This window comes from Lolium perenne, chromosome 2 (assembly GCF_019359855.2).
Source record: "Lolium perenne isolate Kyuss_39 chromosome 2, Kyuss_2.0, whole genome shotgun sequence".
Lineage (NCBI taxonomy): Eukaryota > Viridiplantae > Streptophyta > Magnoliopsida > Poales > Poaceae > Lolium > Lolium perenne.
Genome location: NC_067245.2, coordinates 124,591,800 through 124,612,346, shown reverse-complemented (window position 1 = coordinate 124,612,346; position 20,547 = coordinate 124,591,800). Strand labels below are relative to the sequence as shown.

General features: G+C 48.5%; 1 protein-coding gene across 1 annotated transcript; it reads right to left on the bottom strand.

Annotated features, from left to right (window-relative positions):
• Nucleotides 1-384: 384 nt before the first annotated feature.
• LOC127333506 (tryptophan decarboxylase 2) lies at nt 385-20,344 on the bottom strand. The gene is made up of 13 exons (XM_051359880.2): nt 20,187-20,344; nt 19,924-20,077; nt 17,477-17,549; nt 17,123-17,353; nt 15,987-16,150; nt 15,647-15,787; nt 4,811-4,870; nt 3,975-4,139; nt 3,775-3,831; nt 3,096-3,160; nt 1,046-1,169; nt 775-912; nt 385-696 (listed from the first exon to the last, which is right to left on the bottom strand). Coding segments are annotated over exons 1-13 (1,497 nt in total). The 5' UTR covers nt 20,189-20,344; the 3' UTR covers nt 385-573.
• Nucleotides 20,345-20,547: the final 203 nt, after the last annotated feature.

Here is a 20,547-nt window from a genome sequence, read left to right as displayed (position 1 = left end):
TGGGAGTACCCATGTACGTCGCGTTTTAATTGTGGCAGCGCATGTACTTCAACTTTTGCCATTTTGCACAAGAGCATACAACGTCTCGCATTCTACCGTCGAAGTGCAAAATCGCACCAAACACTCTCTACACGCTGGAGATGCGTCAAGAATATAAGCCATTAATATACAGAAGCAATTGTATACACCTGGCGCAGGGATTCAGAAAATGGATTCAGAACAACCTACATGGCAGGCAGTAGCATTTAGTTCTAACAATAAAATATAAACAAAATGGTCCTCTACCATTTAGTTCCAATAACAAATTTTTAAATGAAAACTGTTTTTTTTCTTTTGTCATTTTATATATCGTGGCTAATTATTGGTTTGACCTTAGCTGGACAGTAGTCACAATTACTTCTCGCGAAGTCACATTATGTATTTTGCTCAGTTTCGGACCACAAACCGCCATTATTATCAGGGCCTTCTTTAAAAAAAATAGTTGAATGAGCAGCTGTAACAAGCTTATCAAGCTTATCAGGATAATAGGTATGAATGGTGGAGCTTCATTAATGAGCAACTTGCATCTATAATCTAGGCACTTCCTAAGAGCTTGGTGGCCTCATCTTGCAAAAGCTTCCAAGCGGCATCTACATGTTGCCCCTCGGTCAGCGGTGCTCCAACTGCAAATCTCAAGACAAATTTGCCAGAAAGAACCTGTTGAAGAAAGAACCACAAAGAAAAATCAGTGGATATGTATGGTTCATGAATAGATATCGAGATGTGATAACCAACCGTATGTGATATAAAGATCTTTCCACTTGAATTAGTGGTATCCATTAGGCTGTAGTTAAGTTTACGGCCCTTGTCATCCTCGGAAGTTGGGGGCACAAGGCGGAAACAAACAAGGGAAAAGTTCCTTGGAGTTACTACCTAAATTAGTGAAGCAAATAAAAACTCTGTAAGATAAAGATTCCCAATAGAAGAAGACAACACGATGTTCTTTCCGAGAGTTTCGTAGTATCATTAAATAAATATATAGTAATTGGTTTCTTTTTTCCATTACCTCAAATCTTGAATCAGATAATACAAGTTGTTCAAAATGTTTAGCCAGCTGTATGTGCTTTCTGATATAGCCCTGCAGGCTTTCCACGCCATAAAGCCTCAAGACCATCCATAGCTTGAGTGATCTAAAAGAAAAGCGCCACTTGGTAAGAGAAATCAGTGCAATTGTCATACAAGGAACTGCCGCATATACTGTCATAGTGACTGTACTTGGAAAACTGGATGGTAACACATTGATATATGGTGCTAAGAAACATTAAAATTGTAAGATTCTTGTTCTATAATAGCCATATGGGTTCATGTTTTTTCCAAAATGTGTATGGCCTCAAAATTGATCCTGCAATTGCAAGTAAACTAAATGTAGTAAAAAAAACTACAGTTTGGTCTTTTATATTAAACTAGGAAAATTGCCCGTATGTTGCACCGGAGCAAAAACTAATTTGGTCGCACAGGGTGAAGAAATAAATTATTTTTCGTTGTTTCTATTTCTTTTGAAACTCATATCTAGAGACAACATATATATAGAAAGTAACTTTCAATATCGAGAAATATTACCAACAACGAAGTTCATAAATCGATGCAAAAAAATGAAAAATAATAAGAACTCTTATTTTCATTCACCTTTGCTAGTACAATCTTAGTGTTTTAGATTTGTCTCGACTCACATGTATCTACTCACTACATAGTGTATGGTGTGTAGTATGTTTTTAATAGAATTATGAAAAAAAAACATGTATTCTAATTCAAACCATCTCAGCATTTACTTGATGAGGTCGTTGCATGAATACCTGCTGCATATCTATGAGGGGCAGCTTACAACCGATCGAGAGTTCGGGAGCTAGCAGGGCAGTAAGGCAGCATGATCAGAGTTATAGTTCAATTCCGACGACCCTCGTATTGTACTATCTCACGCGCAGCGGCCAAGCGACCAAATCTGAGTCCAAAGCCGCGTTTGAGATAGCGCGTGGTAGTACACAGTCTATGTTTTTTTTCCACCCGAACAAGTGAACATTGGAAACTTGCAGAATTTATTTTCTGATCCCGAACGGCGGGACACTGCGGAAGCCGGCGGCCGCCGACACCGGCGCAGTGGCCTGGCATCATCGACCGCGGCAATTAGCGCATTAGTACTGTCCCTACGTGCGTCATGACGGGGTCGAGGAAGTCCGGTACGGGCTGAGACGACCGACTTGATCGCGGCTGCGCTTGGCGAGAGGCAGAGAAGATGATGCCTACTTACGGCTGAAAGCATCCTGGATCAATTCCTTCAACAGGGATGTACTACTCGAGGTGCAGACACCTGGTGGTCAGCCAGACGCAAGCATTGCTCTAACGGCGGCGCAGGCATTGCTCTATCGGCGGCGCGGTGAAGCGGCCAACGGCCGGCCCAGGTGGCATCAGCCACCGCCAGTTTGTGCACGACATCGGCGGAGATGTAATTTATTCATCTTCTCTCCATCATCCCGGCTAGATAGAATAAGAATATGTTCTCCCGGTTGGCCTGGCCAGGTATATAAATCCCTAGCTAGGCTAGTCGTGTCCGGAGCAAACTCTCATCATCAACCGCTGCCGCAAAACCTGGCTATCTAGGCAGTTCGTAGTTGGATAGGACTTTGTACGTACCAATGTGGGTTGCTCACGATGGACGGACGGACGAAACCAACGAACCATGACGGACACCATGGAAACACTTTGTACTTTATTATTAGGTATAGATATAGATATGGGCAGACCAACCCAACAGAAACTGTTCCGATGTCTTCTGATGGCGCACCGTGCAGCCATCCAATACCATATGGGATACTAGCAACCTTTTGTTGCTTTTATTTAATCATCTGACTACAGCATTGTTACCACTGGTTATTTCATTTAGCAGTACAGATAGCTTATTACGCGCACTTCATCTTAGAAAAAGATTACTTCTACATGAAAAATATATAATCTGATGCTGCATTCCTTGTCAATTTTTGAATTAGTAAACTGTATGTACGAGATAAATGGTATATTTATTATTTCATAAACGATAACGAAAATTGACAAGAGTATTTGACCTAAAACGACGGCCAAGTGGAATTTGCCAGTCCTTGAAATCAACAACAGAATTTGCTTGGGAAGCCTGAAAATGTAAAACAGTTGTAGCATCACCAGCTGAAACATAATTTTACGAAATACTCATAAAAGCATGCTTTTTATAAATATAGAAACGAAGTAACAAATTTTTATGTATCTTTTTATTTATTATATTGCAGGCATGCAGACCTTGTTAATATTATTTCAATACAATCCTTTTGTTCTCTTGAAAATTTATGATTCAGTTTGTCCAAATAATTGATTAAAACTGCAGGGAATATATATGCATTACTTACTACAAATGAGGTAAAAAAAATTGATGCAACAAATGAGGTAATTATTATTGAGAATTGCAGCGAAGTTCATTAACAATTAGTCAGGAGATAGTTCCCACAACGGTGCAACCTGCCGGGAGAAAATTGTAGATAGAGTACAAAAGAACTCAAAACTAGCATATTTCCACTAGGAAAAAAAAAGCTCCCAGTAGCCATAAGGATTTCTGGTCACGGGAATTTAAAAAAATGGGAAGTCAGATAAAATAACATGCATTCACAATCAAGAGAAAACTCGACCTTTTCAAAAGGTAGATTAATCTACTACCATGAACAATGATGATAAATCTCCAAGAGAAAAATAGAGAAGGGGAGGATATATCTTAACCTTATTCTTAAGAAACTCTGGATTTGTGGATAATGCTTCTATGAGATAACTCTTGTCCTGTTTTTTACTCGTGATGTCAGTTTGCGCATTTGGTATATTGACATAATATCAATGTAAGATGCGTAGGAAAAAATATGGAAAGCCAGATTTCGTATGTGTAAACCACGGTATTCCAATTGGAGCATCATCACATGGCTTACCTTAACCCATAACAAGGAACAATCAAAGTTTGTGAGAAACCATTTGTGTGCATTCATATTGAATGAATCAGCTTCTTCTACCCCATCAAGGTGATGTCTGTACTCTGGGCATATACATGCACTTCCAGCATATGCAGCATCAATGTGGAACCACATGTCGTGGGCCTAACAAACATAATAAACAGACACAATCTATCAACATACATTCACCAGTATATTCAAAAATCTATATGTATAATTTGCACAAGTCATATACAAAATAAGATGGAATGGGAATGTAGAACCAACATTCCAAAAGCATGCTCCATAAAAGATCCCACACATAGGAATTGGTTCCCACTGGAACTGATCAAAACCTATTTTTGCTCAGCTATAATTTGGATTACTGAGGACTAATACGGAAAAAAAAAACTAAATTCAGTTTTATAAAAGGGATTGTTCTAGGTCCCATCTAAAATTTCTGGGAACCGCTGTTAACCGACCAGTTACCCATCAAGGTGCAGACTTATTCCTCAAAAGTGGACATAATACCTAGGTATTTAACTAGCAGCAACACAACAGTGTTCTATGCCTAGCTGGCAGAAGTTCAACAATTTTTTTGCTAATACTTTTAGAAAAGATCGAAACAGAAAATATTGAATATATAGACAGATTGATTACTTTATTACACTAATCTTGATAATTTTCTAATTATCACAATAAACGGGCAGAAGTTCGACCATTTTTTGCAAATACTTTTAGAGAAGATAGAAGCAATATCAGAGACATAGACAGATTGATTACTTTCATTATATCTTGATAATGTCCTAATTATCACAACCAGCGGGCCTACACACCTGTGCTATCGTTCCTATTTTATGCAAGGGGTCCACGGCCGATGAAGATGTTGTGCCTACCTGCAACAAATAAGAACTTTCTTTAGAAAGTAAAGATGGAGCAAAAATATAAGTGTACTAATGAGCAGATGAAAAGCTAAGCACAACTATTACACATAAGTGAATGCCATTCCATTAACTGCTTTTTGTAACATTCATCATGGTATTGTTAAGTATATGTGGATTGCGCATACTTCTCTATCAGTTTGGGCCTTTGGTTCTACTGGTCGGTGCATGAAAATTAATATGGTTCTACCGCTATTCAACCCGAAAAGAACCACGACAGAGATGAGCAGCTGATTAGGATCATCAAATGGGTAGTGGCCTAATATGGTGGTGGATTAAGGCAACTCTATGGAGGCTTCAGCTTTGGTGAAGACCCGCATTCTCGCAAGTCAAGAGCATGATCTCGATCATCTGCAGCAGGCCAATAATCTTGCCCTCCTCCACCGAGAGATGGTGGTTTGTGGAAATATCCTAGAGGCACAGACCGGACGAAAATACGGGCCTGTCTCAGCACCACACTTAAGGACATTTCTGCCCTCATTGACATCAACGCACCCAGGAAGAAGCCGGTCGCCGTGTCATAGCAGGAGGGCAGAGACAGGGCAAGCCATCTCAAGATCGATTTTCCCTTTTATGATGAGACGTGGGACTTGCTGCCATGGTTGAACAGGTGTGGATAATAAATCAGGCTAGAACGCGGTGGAGCACGACAAGTCAAGACTTGAATGGACATGTACCACATGACCAAACAAGCTAGCCATTGGTACCACTATCTGGCAGACAAGAATGGCTAGCTGACACAGGATGACTTTGTCAGGCTCCTTGTCAAATCTTCGGTCCTTCCTCACACAACAATCGCAAGTACTTGTAGAGAATATCAGGAGAAGTTTCTCACTATGCTGGCACGTTGAGAATCATGTCCAGACAAGGAAGACTGGGATATCTTCACCAATGGTCTACAGACACCTCATAAAGCTCAGTTGGCGACATGGACGAGACCCGTTCCCTTGGACACATGGCAGACCGTCATTACCCCCATGGTCCTCTTGAAGGGCTACTCCTAGTGCTTGGGCACCTGAGAATAGCTCAGCATCGGCCACGTCATGTAGGCCAAAGCTGTTTAAACGGGTGAGAAACACTAAGCGAGAGGATTGTCATCGACAAGGCTTATCCCCCTAACAGCGATTATGCATTTCAACTTAGCCAGTGCTGTGACAAACCTTCCATATTACTTCTTCTGTGCGGAAATAAGTGACTCAAGATGTTCTAGACGCATTTTAGTGTGTAGATACATCCATATCTAGACAAAGTTTAGTCACTTATTTCCGGATGGAGGTTGTACAGGCAGTCACTGTCTACAAGTGATGGCCACTGATGATGAGGTGGTAGATACATATCACATGACCACGTGCAAAACACAAATAGCACTCCTGGATTTATTGGCATCTGCTACCCCAACACAATCCAACTACACCGGCAGTATCAGAACCGTCGTACCAGTCAACCCAGGTTGGACCTACACTTGTTGGGACACATAGCTGGGAAGCACGTTAGCACCAAGATACCCCTGAGAGCGGGTTAGTCAGCTCGTCAGTAGAGAAGAAATGAATTCCGGCACCATTTCCAACAGCACCGCTGTCCTCATTGAGCAAAACTAAAATTTGACTTCAAGTTCCAGGCATCCTACCAAACCAGTAGGGCCACCACTAGCTGAAGAGCTAGTGGAAATTTCTAATAAACAAACAGGGATCTTAAGAGTATCCAACTTGGAATGAAGAGTTAAAAATTTGTTTCTCAGCTTAGATTTTTAAGTGGGTATAAGGAAACATCCATTGGGTCAAAATAACTGCAAACCTGATTCTGTGTTTCCATTATTAACATATCTATATTCCACTAGCAGGGTTTTGGTTACCGGTCGGGAAATCTGGTTACCGACCGGTAACCGAGTTTCCCAAGCACCCCCAGTAAATGCTCTTACCAGTAAAAAACAATCGAGAAATTTTGAATTTTTTGAATTTAAACAGCAAAAAACAGGTAAATTTTGGGCCTGATTGGTTGCTCGCATGAAAATTTCCCCGTATCTGCTTTTGGCCCACTAGATGTTGTATGAGGTGAAACGAAGGCTGAGCCTGTTTGTGCACTACGCTTGGATTTCAACAATGTTTCGTCGTGCAGTGTCAGCCCAGTGATTGGTTGGCAACAATGTGAGCTATGGAGAAGAAGTGGCTGTTTGGTTATGTGCTAAGCAGGGATGATGTTACCTCCCTCTTTATAAGGGTGCTCTTACCCCTACCTAGTCGTAACGAAGCCATTAGCAAGCACCGAGGTTAACACACATGATTAGTTAAATGCACAACCTCGGCAACATAAGCCCTAGAACCCCTTGACCAAACACTAGTCATTGTCTTGTACCCATAAGTTCTGAAGCACCACTACAACTAGAGATAGATAGAATAAACAGACATATATAAAAGGGCCACCGCCCAGCCGTGATCGGGGCAGGTGTAGAGCCTGGTGGTGGAGCAGTCCGCCTTGTAGATGACCATCTTCAAGGCGAAGGTCTGCAGCTTGAACTCCACGACATCGCCGTAGTGGAGGTCGTACTTGTAGACCACCTGCGCCCAACTCCGGCCGAAGACGACCTACCCACCATGGTAGGTGACTTGCACCCACTCGTCGCTCTCATCACAGAACCGGCAGGCAAACAAGGGCACACTGCGAGGCAGTGGGATCTGGATCCACTCGCGGAGCGCGTCCTGGAACCATGGCTGGACGACGAGCATGTGGAGGTCGTCCATGTTCAGCTGGACGTCGCCTCCGCGACATCACGGCCCTGGCGATGTGCCCTAGCTTAGGCTGGCGGCCGATGGTGGGAGGTGGCATGAGCACAGCCTCCACCCTCCCTGGCAGCACCGACTTCAGAGCGCTTGTCCAACGGTTGAGGACCTAGTTATCCTGGTAGCCTGGTGGAGGAAACCATCCTCTGCCAACCGTGTCGCACTCTAACTTCACGACCTAGGCAGATAAGACACCTCCTGTAAGTGCCATGATATACATGTATGCCGGTGCAACTATGCCATTGTGTTGATCTCCATCCGGACCATGAGCAAGAACATGATCAACACTATGCAACTATGCCATTGTGTTGATCACCATCCAGAGCATGAGCAAGAGAATGATGAACACAATGGCACAACATGTTGTCCGTGCCTAAGAGCATGATCAACACAGTGGCACTGCCATTGTGTTCATCAGCATGTTGAGCATGAGCAAGAGCATGATGAACACAATGGCACTGCCTCATGTTGTCCATGCCCAAGAGCATGGTCAACATGATCATCAGTACGGTAGTGCCATGCTCAATATTGCGATAGCATAAGACAAATGCACAAGCTCATAAAACAAATGTACAAGCACATAGGACAAATGCACATGATCAACATCTATGAAACATCTATGCAATCGTTTCACAACGGCACAAAATGTTAGTATATCTAGCCTCACTTTCATGAAGAAGAGGATGACACTAGGAGAGTTGGGGCAATTTTCGTTGGTTTATTTCTCACACAATGACATGCCAACCTGAGGGTTGGGGATACAAATATATAGCTGCTAGCCAGCCACGAATATGCTAAGATGCTAGTCTAACTGCCAGTCCTTGATGCCCCTAAAAGCAGTCAAGGGTGCTGCTAACGGCTAGTCCTTGATGCCCCTAAAGGCAGTCAAAGATGCTTTCCTATCCTAACAGCAGTCCTTCACAAGGAACGTGTATGCTGCAGCCAGTCCTCCCCAGGACTATGTGCAGCAGCCTCTCCACAGAGACAACAGTACATGGACTTTATCCAATATTCTCCCCTAAGTCTTGTACGTCGTCTTGTGGGAGCGCTGAGCCATCCCGATCCGGGAACAGAGCTCGAGGAACTTGATCCTCCCAAGAGGCTTGGTGAGCAGATCCGCGAGCTGATCTGTGGTGTTGATGTAGCTTGCCTTGACGCTCCCATCCTCCAAGCAGCCTCGGATGAAGTGATGTCTCAACCGAATGTGCTTGCTCCGTTCATGGAAAACGGGGTTCTTCGCCAGGGTCAGAGCGGACTTGCTATCCACCAGCTCTAGTGTCTCGACCGAGGAGATCACCAAGCAGCCGAGCGAGCCAGAGCCTGAGTGCAGGCGATGGAGGCCGCGATGTACTCGGCCTCGCAGCTGGACAGGGCCACCACCTGCTGCTTGACCGACTGCCAGCTCACAAGGCACTTGTCGAGGAAGAATAGAATCCCGCTCGTGCTCTTGTTGGTGTCAATGTCGCCGGCATGGTCGTTGTCGCTATACCCGACGAAGTCTGCCGCCCCAGGACACCTAGGGTAGTGGAGGCCATGGTCGAGAGTCCCCGCAATGTAGCGGATGATCCTCTTCACAGCCTGCAGGTGCTCCGTCGTCGGTCGCTCCATGAACCGACTAACGTAGCCGACGGAGAAGGCCAAGTCCGGCCGTGTGTGGGCGAGGTAGCGAAGGCTCGACACAAGATGCCGGTATTGTGTGGAGTCCACTTCCTCCGTCGTGCTATCGCGGCTCAATTTCAGCCTCTCCTCCATCGGAGTGAGGGCTAGGTTGCACTCGGTGAGCCCAGCTAGCTCAACGATGTGCTTGGCGTAGGCGGTCTGCCGAAATGTGATCCCGGAGTGGTCCTGGTGCACCTCGATACCTAGATAGAAGGAGAGGAGCCCCAGATCACTCATCTGGAAGGTGGCCTTCGTCTCTTCCTTGAACGCCGCCACCTCTGCATCCTTGATGCCGGTGATCACCAAGTCGTCGACATAGACGCCTACCAACAGGGTGTTTCCTCCACTACCCCGTCGGTAGACGGCCGCCTCGTGCGGGCTTTGCTTGAAGCCCATTGCCTTCAGCGTGGAATCCAGCTTAGAATTCCACGCCCGTGGTGCCTGCCGCAGGCCATAGAGAGCCTTGCGCAGGTGGAGTACCTTGCCCTCCTGTCCGCGAATTGCAAATCCCGGCGGCTGCTGCACGTAGACCTCCACCTTCAAGACGCCGTTGAGGAAGGCAGACTTGACATCCATGTGATGGACGCGCTAGCCCTCCTGGGCAGCGAGCGCAAGGAGGAGTCGCACGGACTCCATCTGTGCCACGGGAGCGAAGGCGTCATCGAAGTCGACCCCCTCCTGATGCAAGAAGCCTCGTGCCACCAACCAAGCCTTGTGATTGAAGATGGCGTCGGCTTCATCTCTCTTCAGCTTGAACACCCATTTGAGAGTGATCGCGCGGTGACCACGAGGGAGGTCAGCAAGCTCCCAGGTGCGGTTCTTCTTGACCGCATCCATCTCCAACTGCATGGCGGCACGCCATGCTGCGTCTCTCTCAGCCTTTGCAAAGGACTGAGGCTCGCAGTCATCACGCGCAAGTTGCAGCTGCGCCTCCAGGTCGCGTGGCACCTGTCCCGGCATTGGCTGGTCGCCGATAAGGTTCTCCACCGTACGGTACCGCAGCAGCTCGCCGCCATGATACACGTCGATGCGCTCCCCGTCGTGAGAGAGCGGGGAATCGAACTCCACTGGGTTGTGCTCAACATGAGCTGGTGTAGACGTGCCCGGAGGAGTGACTGCCGGTGTTGGAGTACGTGGTGACGCTGGCTGTGGTGGTGTAGCAACCACGGGGTCAATGGAGACTTGGGGACTGCGGTAGGCGAGCTTGTTGAAGAAGAGCTGCCTACTCCCCCGGCTGCCTCGAAGTGGACGTACTCGACAGAAGTCATCATACGTCGGAGTCGAGCTGTCCTCCACCGCCTTGCCCCATGCCCATCCTCACCCTTCGTTGAACACGACGTCTCGCGACGTGCGCACACGCTGTGTCTTGGGGTCGAGGATGTGGTAGGCCTTCGAGCTCTCCGAGTAGCCAATGAAAACTCCCGGAGTGCTCCTGTCGTCGAGCTTGCCGATGTAGCTTAGCTCCTTGGCGAAAGCGAGGCAGCCGAAGACCCGCAGGTGGGAGACTGCCAGCTTTCGCCCATGCCAGGCCTCGTACGGCGTCCTGCCGTCGAACGCCTTAGTAGGCGAGCGGTTGAGGATGTAGACGGCTATCAGCACCGCCTCTCCCCAGAAGACAGCCGGTATCTCTCTCTGCTTGAGGAGGGCCCGAGCCATCCCCACAACCGTCTAGTTGCGCCGCTCGACGACGTCATTCTGCTGCGGGTTGTAAGGCACGGAGTAGTGGCGCTGGATGCCTTCATCAGCGCAGTACGACGCGAATTCAGTCGCTGTGAATTCGCCGTCGTTGCCGGTACGCAGCACGTGCAGCTTGCGGCCGCACTCCGCCTCCGTAGCAACCTGCGAGCGCCTGATGGCGTCCGCTGCCTCTCCCTTGCTGCCGAGGAGCACCACCCACATGTACCGGGAGAGGTCATCGACGAGCAGCAGGAAGTAGCGTCGTCCTCCTAGTGTGGCCGGTGTCACCGGGCCACACAAGTCCCCATGCACGAGCTCGAGCTTCTCCTTGGCTCTGAAGCTCACCTGCTGGGGAAAGGGGAGTCGTCTCTGCTTCGTCAAAACGTAGACGTCGCAGAACTGCTCCACATGGTCAAGGCACGGCATGCCTCGCACCATCTCCGTGGTACTCAGCCCCTTCATGGCCTCGAAGTGAAGGTGCCCGAAGCGCTCGTGCCACTGCCACGCCTCGTCCTCCCGACGAGCAGCGAGACAGAGGGGTTGTGCCACCTGCACATCAAGAACATAGAGGCGATTTGTGCCTCTGGTTACCTTGGCAAGCAGGCGACGGTGGCGATCCCAGATGCGCAGAACTCCGCTCTCGATCAGCACGCGGGAGCCGTTCTCATCTAGCTGTCTCAGGCTGATGGGAGTTCCTCAGCGCGGGGATGTAGTAGACACTGATGAGCAGCCGGTGCTCTCCAGTCTTGGCGGCGAAGATGACGGAGCTGACACCCTTGATCTCCACGGCGGAGGCATCCCAAACTTGACGGAGCCTCGCACGTCGGAGTCGAGCTCGGCGAAGAACTCCCGTCGGCCGGTCATGTGGTGGGTAGCGCCAGTGCCGAGGCACCACCCGCTAGTCTTGTCGTTGCTGGAGCAATCGCCGAGAAGGGCGTGTGCTTTCGACTCGTCAAGGTGGAGGAGAGTGGTACGGTGGAGAGCCGCTGCGGTCGGTGCCGCTGGAGACAGCTCGATGCTGGCATGCGCCATGAACAGAGCTGGCTCCTCCTCCCCAGCCTGTGCGACATGGGCCTGGCCACGTCGTGGCTGTCGGCACTCGTTGGCCCAATGACCAAGCTTGCCGCAGTTGTGGCAGACGTCGTCCTTTGCCGGCTTGGGCTTGCCGGCAGCGCCTCCGCCGGCATCACCTTGTGCCTTGGCATGGCCATCCTTCCGCGCCTTGCGTGGCTTGCCGCGCTTGCGGCCGCTTGTCGAGGAAGAAGACTCCCCCTTCTTCCTGTCGCCGTGGCCGGCATCCCACTGCTCCCGAGTGAGGAGCAGCTTCCCGCCGGTGGTGATGGGCCCCGACGAAGACTGTGGCTCGTCGGTGTCGACGACCTTGAGGCGACCTATCGCCTCCTCTATCGTCATGGTAGAGAGGTCCAGCAGGGCCTCGATCGAGCGAGCCATCTGCTTGTACTTCTCGGGGACGCGGTGAAAGAGCTTCTCGACAGCTCTCTCCTCGTCGTAGGCATCATCGCCGAACTGCACCATCTTCTGCAGCAGAGTGTTAAGACGGAGAGCAAAGTCATCAACATCCTCACCTGGCTTGAAGGACAGGTTCTCCCACTTCTTGCGAAGTGTCTGCAGTGTGGACTTGCGAGCACGGTCGCTGCCGATGCGTGTCGCGATGATGGCGTCCCAAGCCTCCTTGGCAGTCTGCTTGTGGGAGAGCGAGAACTGCATCTCGGTCGGGACTGCGGCGAGGAGGGCGTCTAGCGCCCGTCGATCCTCATGATGGTCGACGACGCCGTCCTGGACTGCCTCCCACATGTGCCGCACCTGGAGCCTGATCTTCATGATCGCGGCCCACTCGACGTAGTTGGTTTTGGTGAGGGTAGGCCATCCAACACCGGGACAAACATCCCTGACCACCGTCCGGACCCCGTAGAGGCCGCGGTCTTGGTCATCCCAGCCGCCACCGCCGTGCGCGCCTCCTCTGGGAGCGCCATCCCGAGGTCCGCTGCGTCGGCGCTGCCATCAGCAGAAACAGAGTTGTTGGCGCTGCCGCGCAACACCTCGACCTCCGCCGCCGCCGCATGTGCTGCCTCAACGGCTGTTGCTGCTTCTACCTCCGCTCTGCCGCCGCGCCTCCGCCGCCGCCGCCCTCGACTCTTCTTTGTCGCCGCCGCATTGCGCAGCCACTCGTTCACGCTCCTCTGTCGCGGCGATCGGCCTCCTGCCGACGCCGCGTGCTGGAGGTAGCCATGTGCTGAGAGTGGGCGTCGGACATGGCTCGCCGCTGGGGGGCTGAGCGCTGCTTCCGACGAGCTGGTGCTCGACAACCCAGATGGAGGGAATTAACCAGAGGCAGTTGAGGCTGCTACTGGCTGGGGCTGCTCCCTTCCCTGTGAAGGGGAGGAGCAGGAGGCTGCAAGATAACCTTGCTTTGATACCACTTGTTAGTATCTCTAGCCTCACTTTCATGAAAAAGAGGATTGACACTAGGAGAGTTGGGGCAATTTTCGTTGGTTTATTTCTCACACATCTCACACAATGCCATGCCAACCTGAGGGTTGGGGATACAAATATATAGCTGCTAGCCAGCCACGAATATGCTAAGATGCTAGTCTAACTGCCAGTCCTTGATGCCCCTAAGAGCAATCAAGGGTGCTGCTAACTACTAGTCCTTGATGCCCCTAAATGCAGTCAAAGATGCTTTCCTATCCTAACAGCAGTCCTGTCCTTCACAAGGAACGTGTATGCTGCAGCCAGTCCTCCACGGGACTATGTGCAGCAGCCTCTCCACAGAGACAACACTATAGGGATTTTATCCAATATTTGTTAGTATCTCTAGCCTCACTTTCATGAAGAAGATGATGACACTAGGAGAGTTGGGGCAATTTTCGTTGGTTTATTTCTCACACATCTCACACAATGCCATGCCAACCTGAGGGTTGGGGATACAAACACAAAATTACTTCCCAAATTGGGAAATCTACATTGCGCATGCAGCACCTCGAGAAGAAACCCTACTACCGCATGCATTTTAGCCCTAACGCCGCCCGGCCGTTCGACGTACATAGCACATTCATTGGATGGTACCAAAATCGACCAAACCCTAACCGCTACCTAAATCTGCGAGATTCTGCGCCTACCTTGGAGAAATCGGGCGTCCTCGATGGCAAAGGAACGCTCCTAGAGCGGGACCGACCCACCGGAGCCCGGAAAGAAGAGGACGGCCTGGTCAAGGCAGCCGCCGGAGGGGTCAAAAAAAAAACCCTGCCAAATCGGCGAGGCTAGGACCTGCGTAGGCAGGAGCAATGCTCTGCGGACCAGGCGTCACCATCGATGATGATCTGCCGGTCAGATCCGTGATCTCCGACGCGGCCGCCATGATCGCCGCCCTCGTCGCGGGCGGCCTCGAACAGAGCGGAGACGGCCGCTTCAGAGCAGCCGTGAGGTTGCTGACTCCGTTGGCCACGAGCAGGTCCAGTTGCCGCGCCGCCCACACCTCCTAGGCGCGACATCTTCCGCTTTGAGGGGAGGCCATGGGGCGGAGGCTGAGGAGGAGGAGCGGCGGCCATGGACTTTCCGAGGAAGGTGGGTGTGCCGGTTGGGCGCTGAGGAGAGTGGGGTGCGGGAGTAATGGGTTTCGCCTCGTCTCCCGCGCTTCCCACCGCGTGCGAAACAGTAGCGACGCGGTGCTCGCCCGGACATGTCCCCGAAAAAACGTCCAAATCGGTCTTTCCTCTCGGGCCTACTTTTGGTCTGCTTTAAATGCCATGTAAGATTTCAGTGCGAGCTGGGCTTCTATACGGACTTTTTTGGCCCACTGGATAGGGGAAAACGCTCTGTGGGCAACCAATCAGGCTCTCTATGTAGTCTTCCAAAGTATACAATCTGAATACATAGCGTGGTGGTAGCAGAGGGCTGAGCTCTACACGCGGTGCAGGGTTCGAGTTCTCCAACCCACGGCACTATTTTTTGACGATTATTATCTATACTGTCAAATTTCTCATAATTATGCAAAAAAACATTGACGCCAATGTTCGAACCTGTACCTGGGATGTGCATACATTTTGGAAGGAGCAAGACCGCTACTGTGGAAGCCAGGTTGTGTTCATGTGGAGTTCGAAGCGTAAATAACCCTTGCTGAGAAATTTTAAATTCAAATTTTAGTTTTTTGAATTCACTCGAAAACCAGTCAGGAATTCTCGGTGGGAATCCCGAGCATCTTCGAGATTTTTTTAGTCGGGAGCCAAATACCTTGTCTACTACAATGTCATATATGGTGAATATGGCCTAGTTGAAAATTCAGGGATAATTTGTTATAGAAGCTTCAGAAACTTCATAAGTAATCAGTAGTAATAGGGAAGGGGATGTTCTATATCCAATGCAAAATGCAAGGATCAAATTCAATCTTATTACAAGACACGAAAAATGAAACTTCGTAGTGAGTGTACCATGATACTAGTACTGCGCATTTTTTATCTTGCAAATGGGATTGAATTTAATCAGAAATTTTGCATGGATTTAGAACATGCATTGTAGTAGAGATAAAAATTATTTGAAACTCACACATGTTTTCATTAACTCTAATTTGCATACTGAGAAATCACGGCTTATTGCTTACTGTTGCACAGATGAAGAATGGTATCAACCCAGATGACAAGTCAACAGAAATGGCTTCGCTAACTGCTTCAGGTGCAACAGCATAATTATTACTACAGTCAGCCTTCACAACTCTGAAATTCTCAGGGAAAATTCCTGCAATCTATAAATAGAAGAATTTTAGCTCAGGTCAAAACAGAAAAAGAATGTACAAGAACATAATGCACATTATCTAACTTCTCTATTGCCATTCTTTAAATAACATCAAATCCAAAGAACAAACAAAGACAGGTAATTTATTCATAACAAAAGATAAGTAGAAATCATTCTAGTGAGACTTGAGTTGGATTATATATGCATACCTGGCATGCCTTCTGCAGAGCAGAATGTGTCTGATCAGAAGCATAAACCACTAATTTTTCAAGGGATTTTTTCCCCTGCTTTTTTAAAGTTCTATCACGTGCAGCCAATAGTACAACAAGAACTGCTTCACTGGCAGTACCCTGGATTACTCCTCCACCAAGTGCTGTAAAGAAGGACGCAGTAGAGAAATTCGGAAGCGTGTCTTCAGCTAAGGATTACTATATCAAGAGATAGCAGTTATATGTACCATTCTACTAAAGCAGCATCTATAAAGTAGATGTCTCAGATCAAGGATAGTCCAAATCACAGTCTGTATCATAGGATCCTATCAAACTATTTCGATCCCAATCCACATAGGAGAATGATGATGTGGTACCATATAACTCTAGTAACATTACCCGCAAAAAAAATAACTCTAGTAACATGGTGCAGACCATCAATCTCTAGAGCCCTGATTTTGAGGTAAGATCCTATCATGATGATAAGATCCACGAACATGAAAACAATCCAACATAGGACCACTATCCTGCCAATCTTGATAATTCTGTACAACATGGCTACATGGTTATGCGATTGCTAATGGTACAGCTTGATAACTATAACAGCCATTAAAAAATGTAGATTGTCCTAAGTTGCATACCATCATCTGTTCAAAATTATGACTAATACTGTGTGGAGAAGTATATAATTGACTTTGGAATTAATGTCCCTGGATTTTTATTGGATTTTTTCATAGCACAGTATGATTGAAAATTATAGTCAGTGTCTTGCACTGGATCCTGCAGGAAAGTAAGAAATGGCCACATTTTTTAATGGAGTAGCTTCAACAAGTAGTTCAAGATTCTATGTATTAACGTTAAACTAGACAAGACAATCAACATGTCAAGGAAGAATGAAACAAGAAACATTACCATAATAAATAAAGAATGGAAATGCACAATAAACAAATAATTGAACAGCCAAGTATGGGAAGTTCCACATAGTGATTGTTAATCAGAACCCTCTCAATCATAATTATCTAGAGATGCCACTGAATTATGAGGTGCTCGATATAAAGAACCAAATTGCAAAAAATATATGTTGTGATCAAGAGACTGTTTATGAATCAAACCCAAAAATATGATTGCAGCCTTACCAGATGACAGAAACTGGCTTGGAAGCTTAAGCATTTTTGCGAACCAGTCTAAGACTATAACCTCAAGCTCGGTAGCAGCAGGAGAGGTTATCCAACTGAAGCCAACGATGTTAAAGGCAGCACTAAGCATCTCCCCCAGGAATCCAGCAGTGCTGCTATTTGAGGGATAGTAAGCAAAATAATTTGGACTTTGCCAGTGAGTTACTCCCGGTACTATCTTCTCTCGTATATCTGGGCACCAAAAGTATTTGTTGAATAAAATAAAATTTAGGTTCATTTCAGCCTAGCTCATGGATTGCAATTGATAAACTTAAATTTTGATGTCACTTGAAAGTGCTCTGGAAGGAAGATCACCATCAAAAAGGGCATCCAAAGTATCAGGTTGGTTTGGAGCTGAATCCGGAAGAAGTTCCTTTAGATATCCTGGCTGCAATGAAAACACCCGATCAAATGGACATCGGTGCACAAATCTTAGTGGAGCGCCAAAGGTAGTACTTAACACAATCCATCTTCTGTAGACAAAGAGCAGTAAGTTTGACTGTTTGCTTAGTTCTTTAATGAGAACATGACCACTTCACAACACGAGGGATGCATAGTTTTTGACCCTTAAAATAACGAGAGAAGGAAAAGGAAGTTCTGATGAAACCTCCATCCCGCTCCCCTAACCCTAACCTCCCTCCCGCTCCCGCGCGGCGGCGCCGCGCCACGCCGGGCGGCCTCCCCCGCGCTCCCTCGGCGTCCCCTCCCCCCGGCCTCCTCTCTCTTCACCGCCACCCAGGGCGTCTCCGGGCAAAGCCTGTGTGGCGCGGCGGCGGGGGAGGCTCTCCTCTGTCGCGGATCGGGGGGCGCGGCGGCGTCCAACCCCTCCGTCCATAGACGGCGATGCGGGTTGGCGGCGACCTGGGCGAGGCTTCTAGCTGGCGACGACAACAGGTGGTGGTGCACTGGCCCCTTTGGGTCCGGCGGGCTCCCCCTTCTCCGTCCTCGGTGTGGAGGCTTCCCCGGGCTATCCCTGCATCGCTGAGGACGGCCGGAACCGGTGGTGTCCATCTCCTGCGCCGGAGGTGGTCGGCGGGCCGCGGCGAGGGGACCTGCCGTTCTGCCTAATAAAGGCGGTCGTCCTAGAATTCCTCTCGCGCCAAGTGAAGATCGGTCGGATGCTTCTTCCCGCCGGGTTGGCTGGATTGTCATGTTCCAGAAGGTCCTGCCGGCGAAATACATTGTGCGATCAATGCCTGAAGATTGCTGGATTAGGTGCTTTCGGTCGTGCGCACCCATGTTTTTTATCTGACCGTTTGGTTTCAAAGGGAGCGCTTCGAAGCTCTGTTGGCGGTTAATATCATGGAGCTCGTTTTTTTCCATGGTGCTGGCGGAGAAGGGCATGAAAGCCGAGATCGGTGGAAGAGCAACGGTGGTTGGATCTTGGTGGTGAGGTGGAATTGGCTTGGAGTTTCGTGACTTCGAACAACGGCTTGTATGTGGGGGCGACTGCACAGGAGAAGTTCAGAGTTCTATCTTTCAGGGTGAAAATCCAAGGTCTGGCCTTAACTGGTTGTGCCTGGCAATGTTCTTGTTGAAGGCATTGTTTTGAGAGAGAGGACTTTCTTCAAGGTGAAAACCTAAGATCTGTGATCGGGCGACGACAGCGTTTGTGCACTGTTTCCTTCTTGGAGGCGTCGCTTATGGAGAAGCTCCCAGTGTTGCTGTTTCGAGTTTTCGATCTCTGTAGCGGGACTTTTTTTTAATTCTTCTTTCTTTTTTGGCTTTGTGCATCCTTTATGCCATTAGGGCATGATGTTGTTGCCGAGGCTGGGTGTAATTGGTATCTACGCGATATTAATATATACTCTTTATCGAAAAAAAAAAGGAAAAGGAAGTTCCAAGTCCTTGTATACACTACAGAGTGGCAAACTCAGGATGCTTGTGTGCTGTTAAAACTTAGGCGTCCCCCTTAGGCCTTGTTCGGCAGGAGAGGATTACCCACCGTGTTTTTGGTGGAAACACTCCAGCCACCCGATCCCGTCCGATTCTCTCCCACGTCAATCCCTTTCCAAAACGCGAGGTGGGGCGAGCGTTTCTAATCCTCAGCAACCTGGCGTGTATATGACGGGTCAAACGGGCTGAAACCAACCGAAACCGGCTTACCGAACGGGCCGGTCGTGGTTTCTAGGGGATTCGAATTGGGCCGGGATAAGCCACCCCAAAACTAAAAAAAAACGCCTCTACCGAACAAGGCCTTAGTTGTACCTGTACCGCCTTATAATTAAGTCCTAGGATGCATTCTGCAGTGCCACAATAGATAGTTCCACATTTATCCTCCATCACCTACACCTTTTTCCTCTGTTGTTCATTCATACCATCTACTTTACCTACTTAGCCACTTTTACGACAGTTCCAATTTTCTATTTCGCTATAGTCGTTCAACGCAGAGAACTCTGACCCCCAGTCTCCATTACTTATTGTCTTTGTGAACCTCTGTAGTCAGTCCTCCACTCCAATTTTTCATTTTCCAGGCAGCCAGGATGTATGGCAACTTTAGACCTCCATAGACACTTTGATAAATCTTCGTAACTATACCTCTATTCAAGCCCCGTTCAATTATGGCTCTTGCCGGCGCCCTAAGCCTGCCTGCGTATGCTTGCACTTATCAGGGAACAGATGGCAACGCTATTCCTGAGACTGAGTGGCAGCTAAGTATGCCACCTCTCTACAGCACCGAAGGCTAGTGGATGGGTCAGTCGGCAAAGTCCATTTACAGTACGTAAGTGCAGGATTTGCAGAAGAGTCAAGAGAGATCGTGCCTGAACTTGGCTGAGGACGGGAAATGTTTCGATAGATTTGTAGTAGTCGGCGATGAAATCCACCATCCGGTGCCCGCACTCCCGAAGCTGCTCCGAGTCCATTGGTCGCATCGACCAGCCGCCGTCGCCGCCATTGCCGGTACCACTCCCGTCCCTTACTTGGCAACAACAAACGATGAAAAAACAACATAAAAGTTTAGCGCAGGTTATTACAAAAAGAAAAAAAATCGATCTGCGGGCATGAGGATCGATGAGATGTTCACATGATAGGGTTGCAGTCCGATGGCAGGAGGGAGAGGGGGAGGAGAGCAAGAGGATACGGTGACGGAGAGTGGCGGCGCGAGGGGAGGAGTTGAGGGGAATGGATTTTTTTCTCTTTACCCGTTGGGCTTTTATCAGCCGTCTGGATATAGGCCCCGTTTGTTTGAGCTTCCACTTCAGCTTTTAGAGCTTTTGGGGTGCAAAATCAGGTAGTTGAAACAAACAGCAATAATTTGACAATCGCTTGTATAAAGCGCTGTGAGCAAATGAACGTGAGTCCCCGAAGCTGGACGAGAGGTGCTTCCCGAGCTTCCCCTGCTTCCCGAGCGCCGTTGGTCGAAAATACCCGTACTTCTTCACCGA